Below are 23,390 nucleotides of genomic sequence, written 5' to 3' on the forward strand. Positions count from 1 at the left end.
AGTGTCAATGCCAGTTCAGGTAAAATGACTGCTACAGGCTGATGTCAGCATCTTTTCAATTTTTTAAATTATTGAAGGGGCAAGTATAACTTTTCACACAAATAAGGGCCTATAGTAGAGGGTAAATGTTCGTGCTGGGTTGTGTTATTCCCTCCCTGAGCGGAAGCAGGTACTGTAATGTTGGAATATGTTCCCAGCAAATAGCATCAAGTGCTTATGATGTAAGTAAAGTTAGGCATTTTCTCTTGCTATTGCAGATACATTCGGTTGATAGGATCCTGGCTTTGGGACTTTTTGAAGCTTGTTGAGATACAAATATTCCTTGGCTCAGTCTCTCTTGTGAGTCTCTGAACTTTCCTGCTAAGTAGGCTAGATATATAGAAATACAGACTTACTCCTCTATTGTAATTAAGTGAAAATGTCTGTCTTGTTTCAGGGCCGTATTCAGACATGTGATAAGCTAGTCCTTTTATGGCTAATTAAACTTTTCTTAGGAGCCCATGTCTTGGGTCACAGTGAAACTAGAGGGCCCTGAAGTACTCAGTGCGCTCAGTAATTTTGTGGGGATCTTCATAGCATAGTGTTGAAACTGTTTAAAATTTGTTTATTTACTATTCTAATTTTATTTTATCTGTATACATGAAATGTTATGGTGTTCCAGATGTGCACATAGCTTATCAAAGTGTGGAAACACTTGATTTGTTTTTGTATATTATTTTAGGAGTTAAATTTATTTTTCAGATCAAATTCTTAAATTATATTTTTAATACTAAATCAAGTATCTCCTGAGAGCTTCAAACTATGTTCTGGCAGAATTGTCTACCCCATCCTAAACTCTACAGAGTAATCTTAACTACTGTGTTTTGAACACTTTTCTTACATGTTTGAAGATGGCTCCTTGAGCAGTTGTACCTTGAACAGTCTTGGTCTAGGAAGTGACTGTTTCATTAGCTGCCTTGAGCACAAGGGTTTATTCTAGTGGGGGTTTGTTTGGACTTCAGAAAACACCCAATGTGCTGACTGTTGGGACGTTCTGTGAAGATCTCTGCTCTGAAGGTGCTTAGATATGTGTCTGGGTAGCCAGACAGGGCTCAGTTGTCTCTGTAGTGTTCCATTGCTTCCTGGTCTTTGGAGCTGAGAAGATTTTTAGACTAACGTTTGATTGTAGAAGAATATCACTTACAAGGTAAACTCAGAGGTGGCTTCTCTTGTAAAGATTAGCAGTGTGTAAGGAGATGACCTATGTTAGCTTGTTCTGATAGACATCACAGCTGTGCTCATCTTTTCCCATAAATATTCTGTTTCCAGTTGTATTTCAGTCCTATCAAGGCTGTTATTTAGGACTTACATTCAGGCTAAGGTAATTTTGAGACCTCTTCAAATCTTTCAGCTGGAGGCTTTACCTTTCCTCATGTTTCCAGCTCTGGATACACTGAAAGTCCAGTGTTCTTCAGTGCTAGGTGTTGATCACATCAGTGATCTGTGGATCAGCAGTATTGGCGCATGCTTGGCTTCAAAGGTTGTCTTAGTGTATTAAAGGAGTGTTGGTGCACCAAGGGCACTAAACCCAAGGTAACTGGCTTGTGCCTTTTATAGACTTTGTTATTCCTTCATCAAGCTTCAAGAAAAAGTTCATGGCAAGAAAGGAAGAGGTTCTCTTGAAATTAAGAGGCTTTTCAGAATGGTTCAAATCATCCCCTTGCCTATTGGGAGACTCAGGGATATCAAGGGCAAGATTATCAAGCTCTTATGATTTGAGACCCATAGGATCTGACAGTACCCATCCACCCGATCTTTAATCTGTTAGTAAGAAATATGATCTTATTATTTAAAATCTAGCCATTAATCAACTTGATCATAAGTATTTAGCTGCCAGTAATGCTACATACGGTGTACTTCTAGATTTCCCATAAAAGTCTGATTTAAAGGGTTCCAGTAACATGGATAACACTTCAGAAGACCACAGAGTTTGGTACCCTGGACCTAGATTCCAGAAGATGGGATTCTCAGAAAATGGGTTTAGTTAGTTGGTGAAATTTAATACCTTAAGAACGCCAACTGCCGGGCCTTTATGTCCAGTATGATTTAACCTATGGAGTAAGGTCCCTGAGTTCTCCTCTTTCCTTCCACAGGGCAAGCAGGAGGACTTCAAGACGACAATTCTGGAGGGTATGGAGACGGCCAAGCATCAGGTGAGGGTGGCGTTTGATGCTTGCCACTTAGTAGCAAGAGCCGCCAAGTTAGGGATTGATGCTTGCAAGTGCGCATGGGTGCGGGTGTCCAGAACTTAGCAAGGTTGTTTGCTCACCTATTAAAAAAGTGAGGGGTATTTTCAATCAGTTGAGGTCTGTACCAACTGTGGGAAAGGAAACTAACTTATGTTCAAATGCCTCAGGCCGATCTCTCATCCCTCCACTCCTCTCTCTGTTCAGAGGAGTCCAAAAATGCAAAAAGGTACTTCTTACCTAGCCAGTTTCTATCAGTTAGAATGATGCTGAGAGCCTTGGGCTTCAGAACACTAGGCCTTTTTCTAATTTGCTGAAGAAACTGTGTGGATTGGTGTGTTTTTTTTGTTTTTTGGTTTTGTTTTGTTTTGTTTTTTCTCTTAAGGGATTGAGTAGTTAGCCCAGAAGACTATCTTTTGGGGAGATTAGTCTGCTTTTCAGTGGACTGGACTGTGAATTGCATTCGATGTTTGGTCTAAGCATCGATGCTAGTGGTATGCACTTATTGTTTTAATTCACGCAATTGGTATCTTTATTCTTAAGTACTTTTAGACTGCTACTAAAAATCTTCCTCCAACCCTGCTGCTTTCATTCTCACTTGAGGAGTGAGGATTAGAGCTTTAAGCAAAGGAGTCAGAGGCTCCAGAACCTGTTCTGTACATCGAAGTTAATCTTTTTGAAGCAAATGCAAATTCAAGATACTCATCTGAAAGTGCATCCTTGCTGTCCGAAGTAAAGGAGCCTAGTTATGTTATGAATCTTATCACTTGTACAGAACTTCTGAATTCTTTAGATAGTGGATTTAAGGATGCATCGTCTGTTTCATTTTTAGGCAGATGTTGATTCTGTTTGCAAATTCTGCATATGTTGCACTGAATGTATGCTAGGGGTGTACATTAGCAAGTTAAGGATTCAGTAGCCAAATAACTTTCTTTCAGAGTGCTTGATGGATTTTTCATCTGCAGATGTTTCAGTGAGTCTTTAAATGAGCAGCATCCCTCAGGATTTCTTCTGTGGGGGAGAAGATAAATAACCAAAACCTCACACATGAGTTGCTGGCACTTAACGGTTGCTGGTACTTGCTGGTACTGGCAAGTATGTGTGTGTGTGTGCATGTGTGTGAAGAAGAAATGAGTCTAGGCAGGACCATTGCTACATTAATTAAAAAGTTGCCTACCTACTATGTTGAAGAAGGTGTATGTAGTTCTGGATTGAGACTCCCTTGTTATGCTGCTTTCATGAAACACAAAAGAATAAATGAGGAACAATTTAATCTAACTGAAAGTGATTTAATTTTGATCTATGTAGTTGCAAAAGTAAATTCAGCTTCTAATACGATCTTCTGGTGGTTGAAGCCAGTAAAATAATCTCTTTGCTAATTATACTTAGACTTTTTCTAAATTGTTGAATGTTGAATCCTGTTTTTTGGTTTGCCTTGATTCTCATTGAACACTATTCCTGACATTTCATTTAAAAATTGGATACTGTCCAAAGAGCTATGTGGCCTTAAAACAAACAAACAAAACCCTTGAGGATTACAAAAGCTGTTTTTAATTTTTAACAACATGGAATCATTTTCAAGGCTATTTGAAGCACCAGGTTCTCTGGCCTCCTCGGTTTGAAGAGATGAACAGCAAAGCTTATCGAGAAACTGGGGAGCTGGATTATAAATCCACATCTGCTAGTTCTGTCTTAGTTGGTCAGTCATTATGCATCTCAGTCAACACTTCTTAGAAAATATCTTGAGCGGGCCCATGCCTTTCAGTGCAAGTCTGTAAAGGAAGTCAGGTAACTAGAGCTTTAACTGACTAGTCTCTGAAAATTGTGCTGCTGAGCTTTTTGCTGGCACTTGATGAACTAGGACCTTAAAGTTTTGTTATATGAATGAAGTGTGAGAGAATCGGTAACTTTGATTTACGTGGTAGTGTGACAGAGTTTATAGTTCAGCTTATATATTCATATGCAGATGCTTGCATGGTCAGTCACAATGTCAAATAGAAGGAAAACAAAAGGGCTAGAGGAATGCTTGTTACTCAAGAAATTGAAGTTTTATCCTTGCTATGGGTTTTTGTTCCACAGCTGGATATTACTATCAAAGTATTACTTGTGTGTCAATTTTTCCTGTTGTAAATTTCAGTTTTACTTCAAGGTAGTGCTCTATATCCTCTGTTACTAATTTCCTCTTGGTGTCAAATTCCTGTAAATGATTATAGACAATTTTCTTTACCTTCAGTCATCACACAGTCAGATCTTTTAATCATTGCTTATGAATGAATTTTGTTAGCTTCACAACTGTTTTCTTGCTTAAATTTTTTTTCTTCATCTTGGGGATGTAAAAATGCTTGGAAATTAATGGTTTGTGTGGTTGCATCAGAACTGAAAGAAGAGGATTTCCTGCATTTCCCCAATACAGTAATGTGTACTTGGCACATGAACTACAGACTTTCAAACAGGTGTCTTGGTGTAAAATGCACTGCAAGCTTATATATCCTTTGATATTTATTACAATTATTTTGAACAGCTCCAGATTCAGTAAATGATCTTAATCTTATTATATTATTTGTGCTTTTTCCCCTTGGGATGTATTGGCTTATATCTTTCCAGATTGAATGTCCTCTCTTCTGTCTTTCCTGATCTTCCTAAGTCACTTCCTAGGATATGAGTTTTATATTGTCCTCGCTGTATTTCGCATCTCTGTGTTTTGCTCCCTGTGCCTGCAAGATGCACCTTCTGCAGTCCGTTTCTGCTGCAGCACTTCATGCAGCTGTGTCTTGGTTTGTTACTTTTTATACAGTATAATTTATATTCAAGTAAGATTGAGGAATGTAAGGTAGATAGCTTTAGTCTTAGTTCACTGCCAGTGTTAAGTCTGTTTGAACTATGTTAGTTGGAAAGGTGCCTTTATGAATGAAGTCTTTTCACAAAGAAAATGTCTCCTGTGGATGTTCAACGTTAGTCATCATGTGGATAATTTACAAAGAAAAGGCAGAAATCTAGTGATTTTGATAGCAGGTAATACTTGGGGAGGGGATACAGAAATAGCTTGAGTAGGTTTGTGCTACTTTGCAGTGCATGCTGTGGATATATAAAATAGGCAAAAAGATAGGCTAAGATGGATTCCTCCTGATCTAGGAGGTTCTCCTCAGTGCAAGTGAAACCATGGAAAGCAGATGAGAGGGGACTATTGGCATTATGCTTATTGCTTATAGATCTTTTGGCTTTGTACGTGCTCCAAAATGTTTTTAATACTCTGGTAGAACCTGGAAACCAAAGCAAAGGTCAGAATCTAAGGCTGTTAAATTTTATTGATACTCTGTCCTCCCCTCCCCGCCTTGTTTTTCAGAATTGTTTTGTTTTTGTTTTGCTTTTTGCCATAGTGTAGCTCTTTCATTGAAACTAGATAATATCTGTAATTCAAAGAACTGTCTAACTGAGAAGCTGCATGTCTTGCAGAAATAATAAAAGGAGAAAATGAAAGCATAGCGTGAAAAGTCAGCATGTCACCTCATGGCTCTTCTATATGCATTGGCTAGGAAGTGTAGCGTAACAATACTTACCTAGCAGTTTCTTTTGCAGTACTTGTAGACAACCTATCTTTTTATTGTAGGTGTGGAGGGTGCAGCTTTCCAGAGTAGACTTCCACATGACCGTATGACATCTCAAGAAGCTGCCTGTTTCCCAGATATAATCAGTGGGCCACAGCAGACTCAGAAGGTGTTTCTGTACATCAGGAACCGCACAGTAAGTTTATTGTAAAAGTATTGAAGCAAAAGGTGTTCAAAAGGGCATGTCTGTACCATAATACTTTGCAAAGAGTTTCTGGCAGTTACCATGCCTAGTAGTTGGTCGTTTTTTGCTTTTGTGATGGTGTTGTTTCACTTCCGGCATCCTATTGTGCTCTAAGGTGCAACAGGAGATGTTAATTCGTTCTTGATTGAGGCAGCGTTGTGAGGCAGTGCAAAGAAACTGTAGTATATTCACAGTATCCAAAACACAGTCATAACAGCCATTAAAACTATGTGATTCAGTTAATGTGGTGTGTGTTTTTTTTTTTTTTTTTTTAAATCACAACTGTGGTACAAAAATTCTTTTTTTTTGGTCTCAGCTTAAAATCCTTATAGACTACTTAAGGAATAATATTCAGTCAAACAGCTTGTTGCTTAGAGTAAGGTAAAAGCATTCAACTTCTCTTGCTTTTTAGTTTGCTTGGAATTCACCTGCCATAATATAGAAACCTCTAGTCAGTCATGTGACTTATTCTCAGAAAGGAATTTTCCAAATTTCCAAAGGAACTTTGCCAAATTTGATTTCAAAAAAGAAATGGGAAAGTTGAAGATGCAAATGAAACCTCTGCTTCTGCAAGTTTGTAGCACTTTGGTTCAATCCAAAACTTTCATGCAATTTAAAGCAAAGAAGAAAGGGACAATATTCAAATAATTAATTTAGAAGACTTTTGGCAAGCTTGCCTGAACTTTAAACCTTAATAAAACTTTAGTACTGTGTTTTTGTGGGTGATGTTTTTAAATTGGGTTACTTTTTTAGGCACCTTAGCAAGCAAACAGGGCTCAGCGCTTTTCCCTGTGCTTAGAAAATAATTTTTTTAGAAAAAGTAAGCCATGTTATAAGAATTAACAATAGGAAAGCGAAAATTAACCTGGAAATCTGTATTACTACCATACTTCAGAGATGAAACAATTTATGTAGTGTACTTCAATCTATTATAGTTGTATAAACTGTGAAAGCTTAGTACTTAGAGGAGTACTTCTGTGGTTCTTGTATTTCTGGAGCAAAACTGCCCCCCTCCTCAAATAGTGCTTTACCCTTACAAATAGCTGATTTTCCTCTCAGATGCCTCACAATCTTATGCTTGGGCTAGCTTGGAAAGATTCTATGATATTTGCCATCTCATCCATCATGACTGTTTATTTCCCTCTCCATGAAAGATGTGTATGTATATAGTTACCTTAAAGGCCGTTTCCTTTAAGGTATTCCTTTAATACCTTCTCAGTGCTATGGGAGGTCCCAAAGACGAGAGGCATTGGGAATCCAAGGTGCCAAGGGAGAGGCATTGGGAATCCAAGGTGCCAAGGGAGAGAGACTGAAGGAAGGGAATTAAGTGTTAGAGTTAAAGTATTCATGTTGGTGATGGAGTGTTGTCAACTTTTATTTGTTTAAATGTCTGACCATGTATTTTCATTAGAGGTACAAAGCCCTAAATGGCTTAGGTATTAAAAATTTTCAGTGGCACATCTTGTTGTTTAGCACAGAACAAAGAACACAGTCAGCGTTCCCTGACAGCATGTCTGAGTGAGCTCTGCCAGCTGAATGACCTGGATGAAGGGACAGAGTGCACTCTTGGCAGGTTTGCTGATGACACAAAACTGGGAGGAGTGGATGATAAACCATAGGGCTGTGCTGCCATTTAGAAGGACTTCGACAGGCTGGAGAGATGGGCAGAGAGGAACCTCATGAAATTCAACAAAGGCAAGCGCAGGGTCCTGCCCCTGGGGAGGAGTAACCCCAGGCACCAGTACAGGCTGGGGGTTGACCTGCTGGGAAACAGCTCTGCAGAGAAGGACCTGGGAGTCCTGGGGGGCAACAAGTTCAGCATGAGGCAGCAATGTGCCCTTGTGGCCAAGAAGGCCAAGGGTATCCTGGGGTGCATCAGGCAGAGTGTTGCCAGCAGGTGGAGGGAGGTGATCCTGCCCCTCTCCTCAGCCCTGGGGAGGCCCCACCTGGAGTACTGTGTCCAATTCTCGGCTCCCCAGTACAACAGCTGGGCCAGTTGAGCCTGGAGAAGAGAAGACTGAGAGGGGATCTCATCAGCGTGTACAAGTATCTGAAGGGAGGGTGTCACGAGGATGAGGCCATTCTCTTCTCCGTGGTGCCCAGCGACGGGACAAGAGGCAATGGGCAGAAACTGAACCACAGGAAGTTCCATCTGAACCTGAGGAAAAAAACTTCTTCACTGTGAGGGTGCCAGAGCACTGGGACAGGTTGCCCAGAGAGGTAGTGGAGTCTCCTTCGCTGGAGCTATTCAAAACGCATCTGGACGCGATCCTGGGAAACATGCTCTAGAGGACCCTGCTTGAGCAGGGAGGTTGGACTAGATGATCTCCCGAGGTCCTTTCCAACCTAAAGCATTCTGCGATTCTGTGTTATCGGAGCAATGCAGTAATCCATTCTCCAAATAAACAGTTCAGTGCCTCAAAACCTTAATCTAAAATGAGCGTGATAGTCTTTCATTTAGCTTTTGGGGAAGGGGGGGAGAGGAGGCAGGAAACAAATTTTCTACTTGCTGTTATTAAGGAAAGCAGAAATTAACAACACCAGGGATAACTTTGCTCTTCAGGTAGTTATTTATGACTGTATACGGGGAGGCAAATTTTAAATGCATCACTTCTGGGGAATATTCCTTCTTTCTGTTTTTTCTCCATTTTTTTCTCCATTTGCGATTTCTTGATGTAAAAGGGAAGGGCAGCAGAGGATGAGATCTGTATTGCAGAAGCTTCCCAAGATGAGTAAATATCAAGAATTCCTTGACATTCTAGAAAATGAAATTTACCAGTGTATGTTTACGGAAAATTCCTGGGGGGGAAAAAAAGATACATGGGAGAGAAGAACAGACTCATGCTGCTGACTGACTCATATGGTAGATAAGTTTTGAATAAGTATAGTAGTATCAGTTGTTCTCAGCTAGCCACAACTTAGATGATCAAGTAACACTTTCAGTTGTTTGGAACTGAAAATGCTTTAACGATTAGGCTTACATCTGATGACAGGAACTAGCCTTAGGCTGAAACTCTATGGAGAACCAGCTGTTCCAGACCATTATTAGAGTGCAGGATTTTTTTCCCAGTCTCCACCTCTCTTTCACAGAATTAATATGGTCGAGGGGCATTACAATGTGATAGCACTCCAGTGCTTTACAGAACTAATTCAGAATTTATCATGGTGGAGATCATCATGCTAGAAGTGTGACTTCTGCTGTTACCATGGAAGCTCCCTTCAATTAACCTAAGCTGTAACTTTTCAGAAGTCGTGAGACATGTGTTTTCTTGGAAGAGAACTTAAGCAGAATAACCTAATTTCTAGTAACATAGAACAGACCAAGGCAAGTCAATAATTTTAAAAATACAGTTTGCATAAAATGTATAATGACTAATCCTTTTACAAACGCATCGGAAGCAGAAGTCCTTTTCCTGAGTCCATAGGGCTAATAAATGACGGGGGTTTTAAAGGAATGCTTTATAGGAATACTTGCAAAGCTCTACTAGCAATGCTGCATTGTTGGTCTCTGGCCTCATTTGCTATGGAGAAGCTTAGGGATATTCCTGAAAAAAAGAATCCTTTTCCAAAGAGGACTTGTGAGATGATTCCTTCTAGGCAGAATAGAAGAGGTTGCACAACAACAGACAAACTGAAGGAATAATACATACCTGGTGCTAAGCAGAACTCTCAGAGCTGTGAACTGCCTGTATAATCTTGCTTATAGCTGGCACAGTACCAAAGATTTTGAAAATACTGAACGAGGCAGGACCTTTTAAAGAGTTGCAAGAGGCTGGAGTAGTTATAGCTGGCTAGTATCAACTAGTAAGTCTGATATTTCCACCAATTTGCTTGGTAGCAAATGTAATCAAGATTTGAATGAATGACTGCAAAAGGAAAACACATTTTGAAAGGCTAACTGTAACTTGTAATCCATTGGAGTTCTTTAAAGGAATCAGTAGGAATGTGGAAGGATGAAAGAGATCCAGTTCATATGGTCATCTTGGATTAAAAAAAAAAAGGGGGGGGGAGGTAAACAAAAAATGGCGAATTCTCTTGACAATCTCAAAGAAGCTAAATTATTGTTGTTTAAAATAGATAATTGTTCAAAATTACAGAGCAGAATTTGGATAAATGGTCTATTGTTGCACTGCAGGGTGGACGTGGTTAGAAGCCCGCACTGTTCGGAGCGTTCACGAATAATCTCGAAATTGGAACATGTAATGAGATGACTTGCTGCAAATATAAAGTAACTTTAAGTAGTAAAAATGAGGATAAACTGCAAAAAGATGCTGAGGAATCTTCTGAGTGACTGGATGATAACATAGCAGATGAAATTCATTTTAAATTAAACTGATGCAGATGAGGAAAGGTACATATATAGAGAAAGGAAATGTACATATATAGAGAGAGTTCTATATATAAAAATAGAGATTCTGGGCTTTGCATTCTTCCAGTTGGAATGAAGTCTTAGCATTATGATAAGTAGTACTATCAAATGGCTAGTTCCACAATCAAAAATAACCAAAACCAAAAAGTTAAAAATTACTTGGAAAACAACAGGTATATGCTAAGACTTGGATTCCCCTTAGATGGGCTCCAAATTTTATGGAAATTCTTTCTTAATCTTTCCTCTACACTAGAACTGTATTGTCGCCATTTCTTTATTGTCTCTGAGGAATATGAAGTTCAGTAGTGCAGTTGTAGAGAAGTACCCAAAGAAATTAATTATGGAGTGTAACACGGTAAGGATATACTATGTATGGTCTAGAGCTAGGCATTGAGCAGTAAAATGTTGTTCGTTGACTATTGTCTTCCATGCTGTGAAATAGGAGTTCTGCTGGGGAAAACTGTTCTGATTCTGTTGTTCTGTGATTCTTTCTAGCATGGAATGACATAATTAAAATTGCAGATAGTTCTTAGTTCTAGCCTCTGACTACTTCATTTTTTGGGGAGTGTAACTGTCCTCGAAATGCTCTTTTTTGTGTGTACGTGGCCGATGTATTCAGTGTTAGCTTGTTATTTCAGTGAAGATGAGTTACGTGATTAAAAGTCTAAGATAAATATGCTTCATCAGATGGCGAGTACTGCTGTAGCTTCTACAAAAATAGCTTAAAATTTGATGCTGCAAAGTCAGATATTGGGAAACGCCCAATTAAAATATCAGGTGCACCATGCAAATGGAAGAAAAACATTACACGTAAGTGTTCTGGCACTTCCATTTTCTATCTTTTGTGGTTTGTAGTAAAATCAGTCATAGTTAATGCAGATTGGATAGCACTGCAGAAAGTTTAACTTGTTAGAGTTTCATCTCCTAGCAGTATTTGATAACAAACAAGCTCATGGAAAACTCCTTTCTGTATTGCCTAATGTGTCCTGTTGTTTGTTTAAACACAGCTGCAACTTTGGTTGGATAACCCAAAGATTCAGTTGACATTTGAGGCAACTATCCAACAGTTAGAAGCACCTTATAATAGTAAGTTAACTATTTTACTGCCAAAATTATACTATACTATATTTCTCATTGCTATTATTTTTCAGTTTCAGTTGGGGCAAAAGCTGCTCAAAGTCAAGAGAAGACTTCAGTAGGTCCTTTTGTGTTAGTGGACTGTCATGTTTGGGTATAAAATGAATATATGGAGATATGCTCAGACCAGCGTGGAATATGCAACAGGAGAATTTTCTTTAGGCTACTTGTGATAAATCAATTTGCAGTTGGTAATATTGCCATGAATGGGATAGTACAGCATACTGATGTTTCAGGTTTCTTGGATTTCATTCCTTTGGTGAAGAAATGCATCCATAGCAGAATTTACAAAAGCTAGTAAAAAGATGGTTGTCATGGTAGCTTCTTGCAAATGAAATCATATACATCTATTTAAGGTTTGATCCAACTTTGATGGTTTGTAATTGAGAGTTTCATAAGGTTTCTGGGCTACATTGAAAAGTTGCATAAGGCTTGAACAGAGGGTGGCCGTGATTGAAGGCAATGCAGGAGTGAGGTGTTACTGCTTGCAGACTGAGAACTTCTAAGCCTTCTGAAAAAAGACTCTAATAAATTGGGAAAAGATGGAGAGGATCTATAAGGAAAGACTAATCAGAAAAGGAAAATAATAGTGAAATGAAAGCAGATACATTGTCAAATATTGCCAAATATTGAAATATTGGTGTTTATTTAAAAAAAAAAAAAAAAGGTGAGAATTCAGTACCACACTAATGGGTCAGTGTGGTACTAGCAAATAGGCATTACAGTTCTGGGGTTAGACTTACAGATTTCTGTAGTCAAAATTCAGACAATATGTTCTTCTGCAGTAGATACAATAGAAGCATTTAATGTCTTGTATTGCTTTCCAGGAAATATTCAAACTCTAGTATAGCAGAGAAACAGTTGGTGGTTTTCGGAAGATTTTAACCTCAGCCTTCTTCAGGAATATGGATTCTTCAGTAAGGGACCTGGGGGTGGAAAAAGGGATGTGTTCCATGTGACTTTGCTATGTTACTGCTGTGTTACGTTTGCTTGTGAATGTTTTCAGTAGTCACGTGCTGCCTACTATACAGAATAATTTAATAATGTTAAAATTTCTTTAGGTGACACGGTGCTAGTTCACAGAGTACACAGCTATCTAGAGCGGCATGGTCTAATCAACTTTGGTATCTACAAAAGAGTGAAGCCCCTTCCAAGTAAGAATGTTAAAAATTGTTTTAAATTTTGCATTATGGTACTAGGACAATAGTAAAGGCTAGAATGCCATCTGGCTAGGCGTTCATTTTCCATTTTGGGATGGGGAGCCATGTATTTCAGTCCCAAGGAAAATTACTTAAAACGTTTGAAGATCTTCTGTAAATAGTTCAGTAGCTGTCATTGTCTAATGAATTATCCTTGTTCCTCATTTGAGTAACGGAAGATAGAAACACTCACCATACTGCACTTAATTCTGTTATGTGGTTATATGATTCTTGAATTTTACAACTGCTGAACTTGTCTGCCTTTAGGCCCAGTGAAGAAGTGGCTGAGTAAAAAAATGCTGACTGTGCACAAACAATCGCTGTGATACAGCGAGACAAACTGTAAAAGCTTCCTGCATTAACTATACTTACCAAAACTCGACGTTCCTACTTAGAGGTTCCCTGTGAGCATTTTAGTGTATGAATTCAGAGTGGGGCCTGTTTGCCCCTGTAGTAAGCGTTAGACCTGCTTTTCCACATTCTCTGCATGTGGTTTATAAAGGGCAGTTCATTCTTTACATTCCACATTTTCTGTATGGATGGTGGGTTTTTCCTGCTGTTAATTAATGATGGCAGTTACCTTGGAAATCAAAGCATCTAGTCTCATAGGCAAGTTATTTTCTTTGAAAAATGGGGGCTTTTTAAGGTGACCCCTTTTTGAGGAAAGGGGGAAGTTTGTTCTCTTGCCAGAGAGCGTGGGGATTAAACCTGTTGTAACAGGGTAACTTTGTCCTCTCCCTGTCACTTGCATAGTGGGGGCTGAGATGCTTTGGATAAAAAAGCCAATGGTATGATATGGAACAAGGTGCAGTAACTCCCAACTGCGTAGTCAGTGTGAGTCCTTCAGAGCTGTTCATTTGGATCAGTGTGACCTAAGCAAACTCCTGTAGGGCCTCTTAACTCTCTATACCTCAGTCCTCATGTGTTGTCTCTGTTTTATCTATTATAGATAACTTGAATATAAATTGATGATGTTTAGAATGTTTTTTCTGTAGATAAGGGCTTAGAGGACCAGATTTCAAGATGTTGGTCACTGCTTCTCCTTTTTGGAGACTCTTTTATGAGTCATTGCTTCTCCTTAATTCTGTATTGAACAATTTAAGTGGGCTTTTTGTTTTCAATTTCTGCCTCTTTGTAATGCAGTGAGTGCATTTTAGCCCCATAAACCTGAGGGGCAGTTAACAGGTGCCAAATGAATGGATTGGTCACGAAGTTAGTTTTCCTCCACTAAAAGGAATTTAGATGGCGTTAACAGTAGTTATGTAAAAGTTTACACATCCAGTGTTTCTCAACATTAAAGTAGTAGAAACTTCATAAGCCTGTTAAACTTGCCCTATTTCAGTGTTTGCATAACATTTAGAGATGCTGATGAATGAATAATACTGATGAATAGTTTGGTCCAGCTCCAAAGCTTTCAAGGTTTTATTCTTTTGAGGCAGGAGGAAACGAAAGTATGATATTATGTCCCACAGTAATTAATGAGAATCAATTTCTTCAAAAAAGTTGTCCTTCAGAAGTATTTTTCTCCTGTTTTCTTCCTTGTCACAGATGTGCTGCTGGCCCATTTTTCTTATTTCTTCTGTTAAGCTTGTTTTGTCAGAACTAGTGATAAGAAGGAAGCTGCTTTTCATTCTTTATCTCTTAGATTCAGTATTAACTTGACTCCTTAAATTGTAGTAATGTACGCATATAGCCTGTAATATATTTTTTCTTTTCTTTAGCCAAGAAGACTGGAAAGGTGATCATTATAGGTTCTGGAGTCTCTGGGTTGGCAGCAGCTCGCCAGCTGCAGAGTTTTGGGATGGATGTCACAGTCCTGGAAGCCAGGGTATGAAACTTCTGTGCTGTTTTACTTCTCTCTGGAAATTTAAGTGCTAATTGTGTTCAGTGCTAGGGTAAGGCCAAGTATCCCAACAGCATGCCCAAAGATGAATAAATGTGTGTGTAGTCACATCCAGCTGGAATGTCTCACCAGCAAACAGGTGTATCTGTTTGCATTGGCAGTTGACTAATACTTTGTCAGGGGAGGGCTGTATGATCAGGTGCCAGTGCCATATACTCACACCAGTAATATGCTAGAATCTTCTTTTCGTGATTAGGAAGATTAGGAACCGTTTTTTCACTTAGAAGTAAAATGCAAGTTTATTTCACAGACTTACCCGTTAAATAGAGTTATTGTTTGGATTTTTCACCAGTGTTATCTCCTTCTTCCATTGTTATCAAGCAGGATTTTTTTTCTTGCTGCTTTTAGCAGTCTGCATTAACTCTTGTTTTTCCTCTGTATTTGTCACTGTGTGCTTGACGTAGTTGTTAAAGTTATATAGAGGTTTAACTTCTTGTGCATGAAGCAGGTGATTCTTTTTCCAGTATTAAGATACTATTACTATCCCAATAAGCAGAATTTATTTTTAAGTTCAGTTTTTTTCATATAATCTAATTGATTGAAGACTTCTCGGTACTCATGTTAAACGAATAAATCCACTGAGTATTTAAGATGAGATTTATCTTCTGTTTTACTTTCTGGCTTCATTTTGTGTATGTGTTAGCTTCTGACACTCTTCTAGCACAGATTACTCTAATAAAAACTTGTATAGATTAATGCTTCAGACATTTCTTTTTGCTGGTTACTGCTGTTGTCGATAGGTAGTGACAGTTACTGGCTCAGTTTCATGGGTTACGTACCGACAGAGCTAAGGAGAATGCAAGTTTAGGATACTTGCATTAGAATCTAATGGTTGAAGACTCTTTTGCTCACCTGTATGTGTTGTGTTTTACAACTGGAAGAAAGACATTCATGCTGTAATCTGAGATTTGTTGTCTGCATTTGAAGATAGCAGTTCTGAAAACCTGTGTGTAAATCTGCTAATCTATTTTAGAATAACTTGCAAATCCTTTTTTAAGAGTCATTTTTCTCTGGACTGCTGCTTATTATTGGCAGCCAATTTTTTTTTTTTTTTAAAGCTGTCTTTAAGAGGGAATCTATAAACGTCAGTAGTATGTGTCAAGAATGAAACATTTTTTCCTACTTATAAAGAAATGGCCCATTTTAGAGTTATCTTCGTGACTGATGGCTGGCTCTTCTGTGGAGGATAAGCAGGAAAAGTTGGCGGCTGATCTTTCTAACACTAAAATTTAGTTTTTGCTTTTCCATACTTGAATCATTTCCAGTATAGCTATTGGCATTTGTGGTAGTAATTGGAAGAAGGAATTTTAATATATAATTTAATCTTTCTATGGTCAGTTAAGGGTTCTTTGAATCACAGTAGATCCTGCTGAATTAAATCTCTTCCACATCAGTTTAGGTGGGTTTTGGGTTTTTTTGTGCAACTGAAACATTTTAGTCTTTATTATGCAAATAATTGAGCCAGGTGTTCATTTACAGACATAGTTAGAAAAGTGTGCGTTCTGTTTATTGGGCCTCTGACTATGAGAATTCTTAACCATGTTCTGTAGAAGCTTTTTAGTGGTGACTTAAGTGAGCTATATTGCTGAATATTACCTGAATTCTAACATATCTTTCTTACAAAAGGACCGAGTAGGAGGAAGAGTTGCTACGTTTCGTAAAGGGAACTACGTTGCTGATCTAGGAGCAATGGTAGTAACAGGACTTGGTGAGTCATCCAAAATAAAAAGGAGGGGAGAGGAAAATTTTGGGTCAAGTTATTACACATCTGAAATCTTTCATAGTCAAAGTAATTGAGACTTTAACTATCTAAAAATTGACATTCTAGTTTGGCCTCTTTGGTAGTTATCATTTTTTCATCAGTGAATCTTCATAATAGATCTCAGCCCACAAGAGAAGATGGGATTTTTGTTGATGACCTCGTTCTCCCTGGTCACTGAAATCATGTAGGTGCTTGTCATGTCATCAAATGTTGTGATGCATTTTATATCATTTGCTCATGCTTAGTGGAATTTTGCTGTTTCCTTGGCATGCTATCTTTTGGCGTGTGTCTTCTTTCTTTGCCTAATTCCTGTAAGATGGTATCTGAACTGGATTTCACTGCACTAGCTGAGCAAATCTTTCTAAAGCTGCTTTACCCGGCTGCCAATAGCCTCTGATCGGAGGACTGAGTATGTAGGTAATCCTGCAATTGAGTGTGGAGAGGTAAGAAGGTAGTGAGGAGATTAGTTAAGTAGCAAAGAGGCTGATAAGTAAATAGCAGAGTTAAAGGACGGGAGAAGTGCCAAGGAGCTAGAATATGTTTTTACATTTACAGAAAAAAGAGGGGAATGAAGAGCCATTCTAAAGAGAAAGCCCTTGTTAAAAGTCAAGATTTGAACCCAAAAGTGCTTTCTCTAAATGATTTCAAAAGTAGTTGTAAAATTCATGCCAAGCAAGCCATATTTCTTCGCTGCTTAATGCCATTTTATAGGATGGTGTCAATTATTGATACTTGTTACTCTATTAAGAAGGTGCAGATATTTAATGGGGAATATTGTTCACTATTTCAGTGAAATGATTATAAAATTTTATAGAAATTTTAAAACCTGACAGCATTCTACTGACTACCAGATCTTGATGTCCTGTGGGGTGTCTACCTGATTTTTATTCTTAATTAAATTACTTAATAAAAACTCCTTCCAGCCAAAGAGTATTGAAATTGTAGAATCCCAGCTTTAAAGCTGCTTAGCCAAAGACGGTATTATTTTTATATTTAACTCATCATAGATGTTTCCTTCCCAAAAGAATCTACCCTTTGCGTTGAATAAGGTAGCGTATGCTATGGAGAAGGAATCAAGCATTCCTATGTTAAAGGAGACTGTCTGACGGATGTCTTTTGTATTTCTGAACTTAGAAGAGATGTAAAGAATGAGGACTGCTGAAGTAGTGGTTCAGGAAGGTGAAAGACTGAAGATGTGGAATCTCTTTTTTTTTTTTTTTGGGTCACAGTTTTCTTTTGCAAGTCAATTCTAGAAAAAATAAATTTAGTTGGCCGATACCTTCCAGGCTGTTGAACTTGAAACATTTGGATAGCCTTCAAATGCTATGCTACTTGTCCAGTAGGCTGAACCTCCCCATGTGTTTGGACCTAAAGGTCCAATTTGATTGGATTTCAGAATCAGGGTTGCTAGACTGGATCCTAAAAACTTTGGAAAAAGTTTTTCGTATAAAGGAAATCCATGCTACCTCTCCTCTGCGTTTTCCTTCAAATGTTTCTGCAGCTCAGGAAACACTTTTCCATTTGTGTCCACTTTTTTCCTTTCCTCTGTTGCATTTACAGAAAAGCTTTTATTTTTAGTGATAACACAGAATCGCAGAATGCTTTAGGTTTGAAGGGACCTCGGGAGATCATCTAGTCCAACCTCCCTGCTCAAGCAGGGTCCTCAGAGCATGTTTCCCAGGATCGCGTCCAGATGCGTTTTGAATAGCTCCAGGGAAGGAGACTCCACTACCTCTCTGGGCAACCTGTCCCACTGCTCTGTCACCCTCACAGCCAAGAAGTTTTTTTCCTCAGGTTCAGATGGAACTTCCTGTGGTTCAGTTTCTGCCCATTGCCTCTTGTCCTGTCACTGGGCACCACGGAGAAGAGACTGCCCTCCGCTGGACTCTCTCCAGTAGTGCCATGTCTCTCTTGTCCTGGGGAGTCCAGAACTGGACACAGTGCTCCAGGTGAGGCCTCACCACGGCTGAGGAAAGGGGGAAGATCACCTCCCTCCACCTGCTGGCAACACTCTGCCTAATGCACCCCAGGATACCCTTGGCCTTCTTGGCCACAAGGGCACATTGCTGGCTCATGCTGAACTTGTTGCCCCCCAGGACTCCCAGGTCCTTCTCTGCAGAGCCTGTCCTGGTGCCTGGGGTTACTCCTCCCCAGGGGCAGGACCCTGCGCTTGCCTATGTTGAACTTCAGGAGGTTCCTCTCCAGGTCCCGCTGAATGGCAACACAGCCTTCTGGTGTGTCAGCCACTCCTCCCAGTTTTGTGTCATCAGCAAACTTGCTGGGGGGGGGGGGGGGTGGTGCACTCTGTCCCTTCCTCCAGGTCATTGATGAATATGTTGAACAAGACTGGAGCCAGCACTGACCCAGGACTGACCCCTGGGGGACACCACTAGCTACAGGCCTCCAACTTGACTCTGCGCCATTCACCACAACCCTCTGAGCTCTGCCATCCAGCCCGTTCTCAATCCACCTCACTCTCCACTCATCTAGCCCCCACTTCCTGAGCTTCCCTAGGAGGATGTGATGGGAGACAGCGTCCAAAGCCTTGCTGAAGTGAAGGCAGACAACATCCGCTGCGCTGCCCTCATCTACCCAGCCGGTCATTCCATCCGAGAAGGCTATCAGGTTGCTCAAGCATGATTTCCCCTTGGTGAATCCATGCTGACTACTCCTGATCACCTTCTTGTCCTCCACGTGCTTAGTGAGGACCTCCAGGAGGAGCTGTTCCATCACCTTGCCAGGGATGGAGGTGAGGCTGAGAGGCCCATAGTTTCCTGGCTCCTCCTCCTTGCTCTTTTGGAAGACTGGGGTGACACTGGCTTTCTTCCAGGCCCCAGGCCCCTCTCTGGTTCTCCAGGACCTTTCCAAGATGATGGAGAGTGGCCTAGCAAGAACATCCGCCAGCTCCCTCAGCTCTCGTGGGTGCATCCCATCGGGACCCATGGACTTGTGGATGTCAAGTTTGGACAAATGATCTCTAACCTGGTCCTCCTCGACCAAGGGAGAGTCTTCCCTTCTCCAGCCTTCCTCTCCCAGGGTCTGGGATTCCTGAGGACTGGCCTTAGCAGTGAAGACTGAAGCAAAGGCAGCATTCAGCAACTCTGCCTTCTCTGTATCCTCTGTCACCAGGGCACCCGCCCCATTCAGCAGCGGGCCCACGTTTTCCCTAGTCTTCCTTTTGCTATGGATGCATTTGAAGAAGCCCCTTCTTGTTGTCCCTGACCTCCCTTGCCAGATTTAATTCCAAACGGGCCTTAGCCTTCCTAGTCTCATCCGTGCGTGCTCAGAGGACGTCCCTATATTCCTCTCAAGCGGAGGCCTATATTCCTCCTGTCCCCTTTTCCACATTCTGTATGCTTCCTTCTTCTGTGTGAGTTTCGTCAGGAGTTCCCTGCTCATCCATGCAGGTCTCCTGCCCGCTTTGCTCGACTTCTTACTCAGAGGGATGCACCGATATTGAGCCTGGAGGAAGTGCTCCTTGAAGATTAACCAGTTTTCTCGGATCCCCCTTCCTTCTAGGGCCTTAACCCATGGGATTCCCCTAGGTAGGTCCCTGAAGAGGCCAAAGTTAGCTCTCCTGAAGTCCAGGGTTGCGATCCTACTTATTGCCCTGCTCCCTCCTCGCAGGATCCTGAACTCCACCATCTCATGGTCACTGCAGTCAAGGCTGCCCCAACCTTCACATCTCCAACTAGACCTTCTTTGTTAGTGCAAGGTCCAGCAGCGCACCTCTCCTCGTTGGCGTCTCTACCACCTGGGTCAAGAAATTATCATCAGTGCTTTGCAGGAACCTTTGTCTCTTTGTGCCTAGCTGTGCTGTCTTGCCAACAGGTGTCAGGGTGGTGGAAGTTCCCTATGAGAACCAGGGCCTTTGATTCTGGATGGATAAAGTTCATTGCTTTCTGCCTTTCTCATGTTTCTACGTGAAATCTCTCAGACTATTTTCTAATCTTTTTGGTTATATATTTGTCATGTGTAGTTGGCCTGCATGTTTTGTTGTCATATACCATATTAATTAGCGTCACTTGCTGATGTTTCCTCAGATTTTTAGAGGCTTAATTTCTTAGGTTGCCTCTCCATGTCACCACACTTGGAAGAGCTCCTAGATTAACTCTGCAGCTGTGGGGACTTTTCTTGGCTCTTCAGGGGACTTTACTTGGCTCTTCAGTCACTATACTCTTAAGCCTTTTGAGGATATGTTCATAACTATAAACTAACTGTCAGTCCTGCTAAAGTTGCTGCCATACTAGGACTCTGCTTTTATAATCACCCGTTTTTACATAGTGCTCTTTAAGTTTTCGTGGGCGGGGATTTTTTCATGACATCGTTGCAAGAATTGCTATGAAAGTAGACATTTGGTAGTCTTATACCGCTTGAATGCGTTTTGTGCTGAAGTTAGTATGTTTAGAGTCTTTGAATAGTTTTTGCTGTGGAATTTCAATTTTTTTAATTGCAGACAAACTTTGCAAAAATATTCAATTATACAAAAATGTTTTCCAGGAGGGAACCCCATGGCTGTGGTCAGCAAACAAGTAAACATGGAATTGGCTAAGATCAAACAAAAATGCCCGCTTTATGAAGCGAATGGACAAGCTGTAAGTCTGATACTTCAGATACTTTTTTTCATTAACCTCTTAAAAAGTAGTAGTATATTGTTGTTAACCTATTGATCTAGTATGGGATAACTTGCATGAAAGGGGGGAGGGAGGGAAGGGAGTGTGTATCCATTTTTAGTCAGTGTAGGAACACTTCAGCAAATCTGCATTAAGTTTTCTCACACCTGATTTTTGCACGTGAATTCTTACCTTAAATTTTAACTTCGGATTTGAGAGGGTTTGTGGGTTGAAGAACAAAAAAGGCACCTGGCTTCCAAATACATTACTATTTTCATTAGGCAGTTGTCTCACTTGTTCCTCTTTGAAACAACTATCTCTGTTTAACCTCCTAGCTTTTGTTGTTGGTTTTTGCTGTGGTTTTTTTTTTTTCTTCCCAGGAATAAGCTAGCTTAGTAGTAGCAGAGCCTTTAATATGTTTTGCAGCTGGGGAGGAGATGGTGGAAGCCCTTCATTCCTAAGATGCCATAACAAAGGTAGATCCATTAGAAATAGGGACATTCACTTCATTGTGCAGTAAGTCTCCAGTAAGACATTGCCTGCAGAACACTGTGATTCTAAGAAGGTGTTTTGCAAGGGAGTGTCTATAAGAATAATGGAAGAATCAAGAGTGTATCTTAGCATAGGCAGCTTGAAAAGTTAGCTTGTTTTACATATGAATGTATAGCCTGAGAGGAGATAGGAGTATTAATTTGGAACCTCAGTGTTTTAGTCTGGGAATGTACCAAAGAAGGAGGATTTAATGAGCTAGAAGACAACAGTTGGCACAAGAACAAATGCTTACAGAGTAGCCAGCTGTAAAGTGGAAGAGGATTCCTAATTATTAGAGCAATAAGATGTGGATGCAGCCTTCCAAATCACACAGTGTATGCTTTGAGTCCGGAATGAATAATAATTGGTAGAGAGGTGTCTGATACAGACATAGCAGTAGTGTTATCTCTGTGAACAGCACATTTCAAACTTCTTTTGCTCTTGTTCGTTGAAGGACTTTCCCAGTCTTTCTGAAGCATTGCCTCTTTTCTTTTCCTTATTCTGATCTTTTGCTCATAGGAGTCAGTCTTTATCATTAGTTACGCTTTATGCTTAGTTTAACCTAGACTGGATTTAACTCTTAGTAGTACTGTATTATGGTTGGCCTTTTCAACATATGCACACTTCACTGTGTAATAGAAATTTTCACATGGGCAATGGCATAGAGATTTAAATATCTTCAGGGCAGACAAATACAAGCATTCTGGAAGTATCCTGTAGTATTTCCTCCCTCATCCTGGAAAAGCTGAGGTGGTAAGGAAGTTCTTAGTCGTGCTGACTGCTCTGAAAGGTGAGTTACTGCCCATCTGCTTCATTGAGCTCTGTCAGACCTTCTAAGACTTTGATTGCCTAGGGCCATCCTAACATCAGAGTGCTCTTTTGGCTCCAGGCAACCTTCTGGAAACTTTGCTGAAGTCATCTTCCACTAAGGAAATCTTTATGGGCCCATAAATTGATTTGCTTTCCTTATGGAAGAGGAGTTGGCTAGCTGTGGTTGTGGTTTGCTAGCTCTTCTCTTCCTTCCAGGTCTTTGGTCAGACATCCTGGCAAAGTGCCTTTGTGTTGTACAGGCCTTAGTGTCTGGCCATTTGAGAGAGCCGAGGGTGTTAAATTTCTTTTTACAAGTGCTAGTTCTCAGCTGCTTTTGTTCACAGAAGTGCTTCTGAAGTGTCACCCTTGTTCAGGGCAAGTGATACTTGTGAGCACTACTGTAAGAATGTGTCTGCACTGTGCCTTGTTCTTTCCTCTGATTTGAGGAATAGAAGCACTTTGAGTTTTAGTTACCAGGTGTTCTTTTGCATTAAGACTTCGCTGGAGAAGGCAATCTGTGTCATTGCTCTGATTTTCTTTAAAATTTCTTCTCTAATATTCCAGTGTCCTGCCTCTGAGGTTCTGAGTTTTGGTGACCAATATTTTCTTTTTTATTTATGAATAGGTTTTTAAGAAGAAAGTTGTGGTTTTTTTTGACTCCTAGGTTCCAAAAGAAAAGGACGAAATGGTGGAGCAAGAATTTAATCGTCTGTTGGAAGCTACCTCCTACCTCAGTCATCAGCTGGATTTTAATGTTCTCAATAATAAGCCTGTCTCTCTAGGTCAGGCTCTGGAGGTTGTCATACAGTAAGTGATTTCATTCTTCATGGTAGACTTTCCTGGTTTTGTGCCTCTAGGGTAAGCGTTACCCACTTAATACAGCTATCTGACCTTTGCCAGATTCTCATTTATGTATGAATTTTCTATCTATTTTAGCAAAGTATGTCAAAGAAAGATACTGGTTAAAGTAGCAAACATTAAAGTTTCCTGAAAATGAATAATACTCATGAATAATGTTTATTGTAATGAATAATTGTGGTAGATAATTGACT

At 40.1% G+C, this 23,390-nt stretch overlaps 1 protein-coding gene across 2 annotated transcripts in view; it reads left to right on the top strand.

Annotated features, from left to right (window-relative positions):
- The window catches only part of KDM1A (lysine demethylase 1A), a 52,772-nt gene that overhangs the window by 8,769 nt on the left and 20,613 nt on the right, over positions 1 to 23,390 (top strand). Inside the window, exons 3-10 of one of the 2 annotated variants that reach the window (XM_068917630.1) lie at positions 2,133 to 2,192; positions 5,833 to 5,966; positions 11,391 to 11,469; positions 12,582 to 12,674; positions 14,441 to 14,547; positions 16,249 to 16,330; positions 20,885 to 20,979; positions 23,003 to 23,145. In XM_068917630.1, the coding sequence (XP_068773731.1) occupies positions 2,133 to 2,192; positions 5,833 to 5,966; positions 11,391 to 11,469; positions 12,582 to 12,674; positions 14,441 to 14,547; positions 16,249 to 16,330; positions 20,885 to 20,979; positions 23,003 to 23,145 (793 nt within the window). The remainder of the gene's footprint in view (positions 1 to 2,132; positions 2,193 to 5,832; positions 5,967 to 11,390; positions 11,470 to 12,581; positions 12,675 to 14,440; positions 14,548 to 16,248; positions 16,331 to 20,884; positions 20,980 to 23,002; positions 23,146 to 23,390) is intronic. The other variant, XM_068917632.1, reaches the window with a different exon arrangement.

Source organism: Struthio camelus, chromosome 23, assembly GCF_040807025.1.
Source record: "Struthio camelus isolate bStrCam1 chromosome 23, bStrCam1.hap1, whole genome shotgun sequence".
NCBI lineage: Eukaryota > Metazoa > Chordata > Aves > Struthioniformes > Struthionidae > Struthio > Struthio camelus.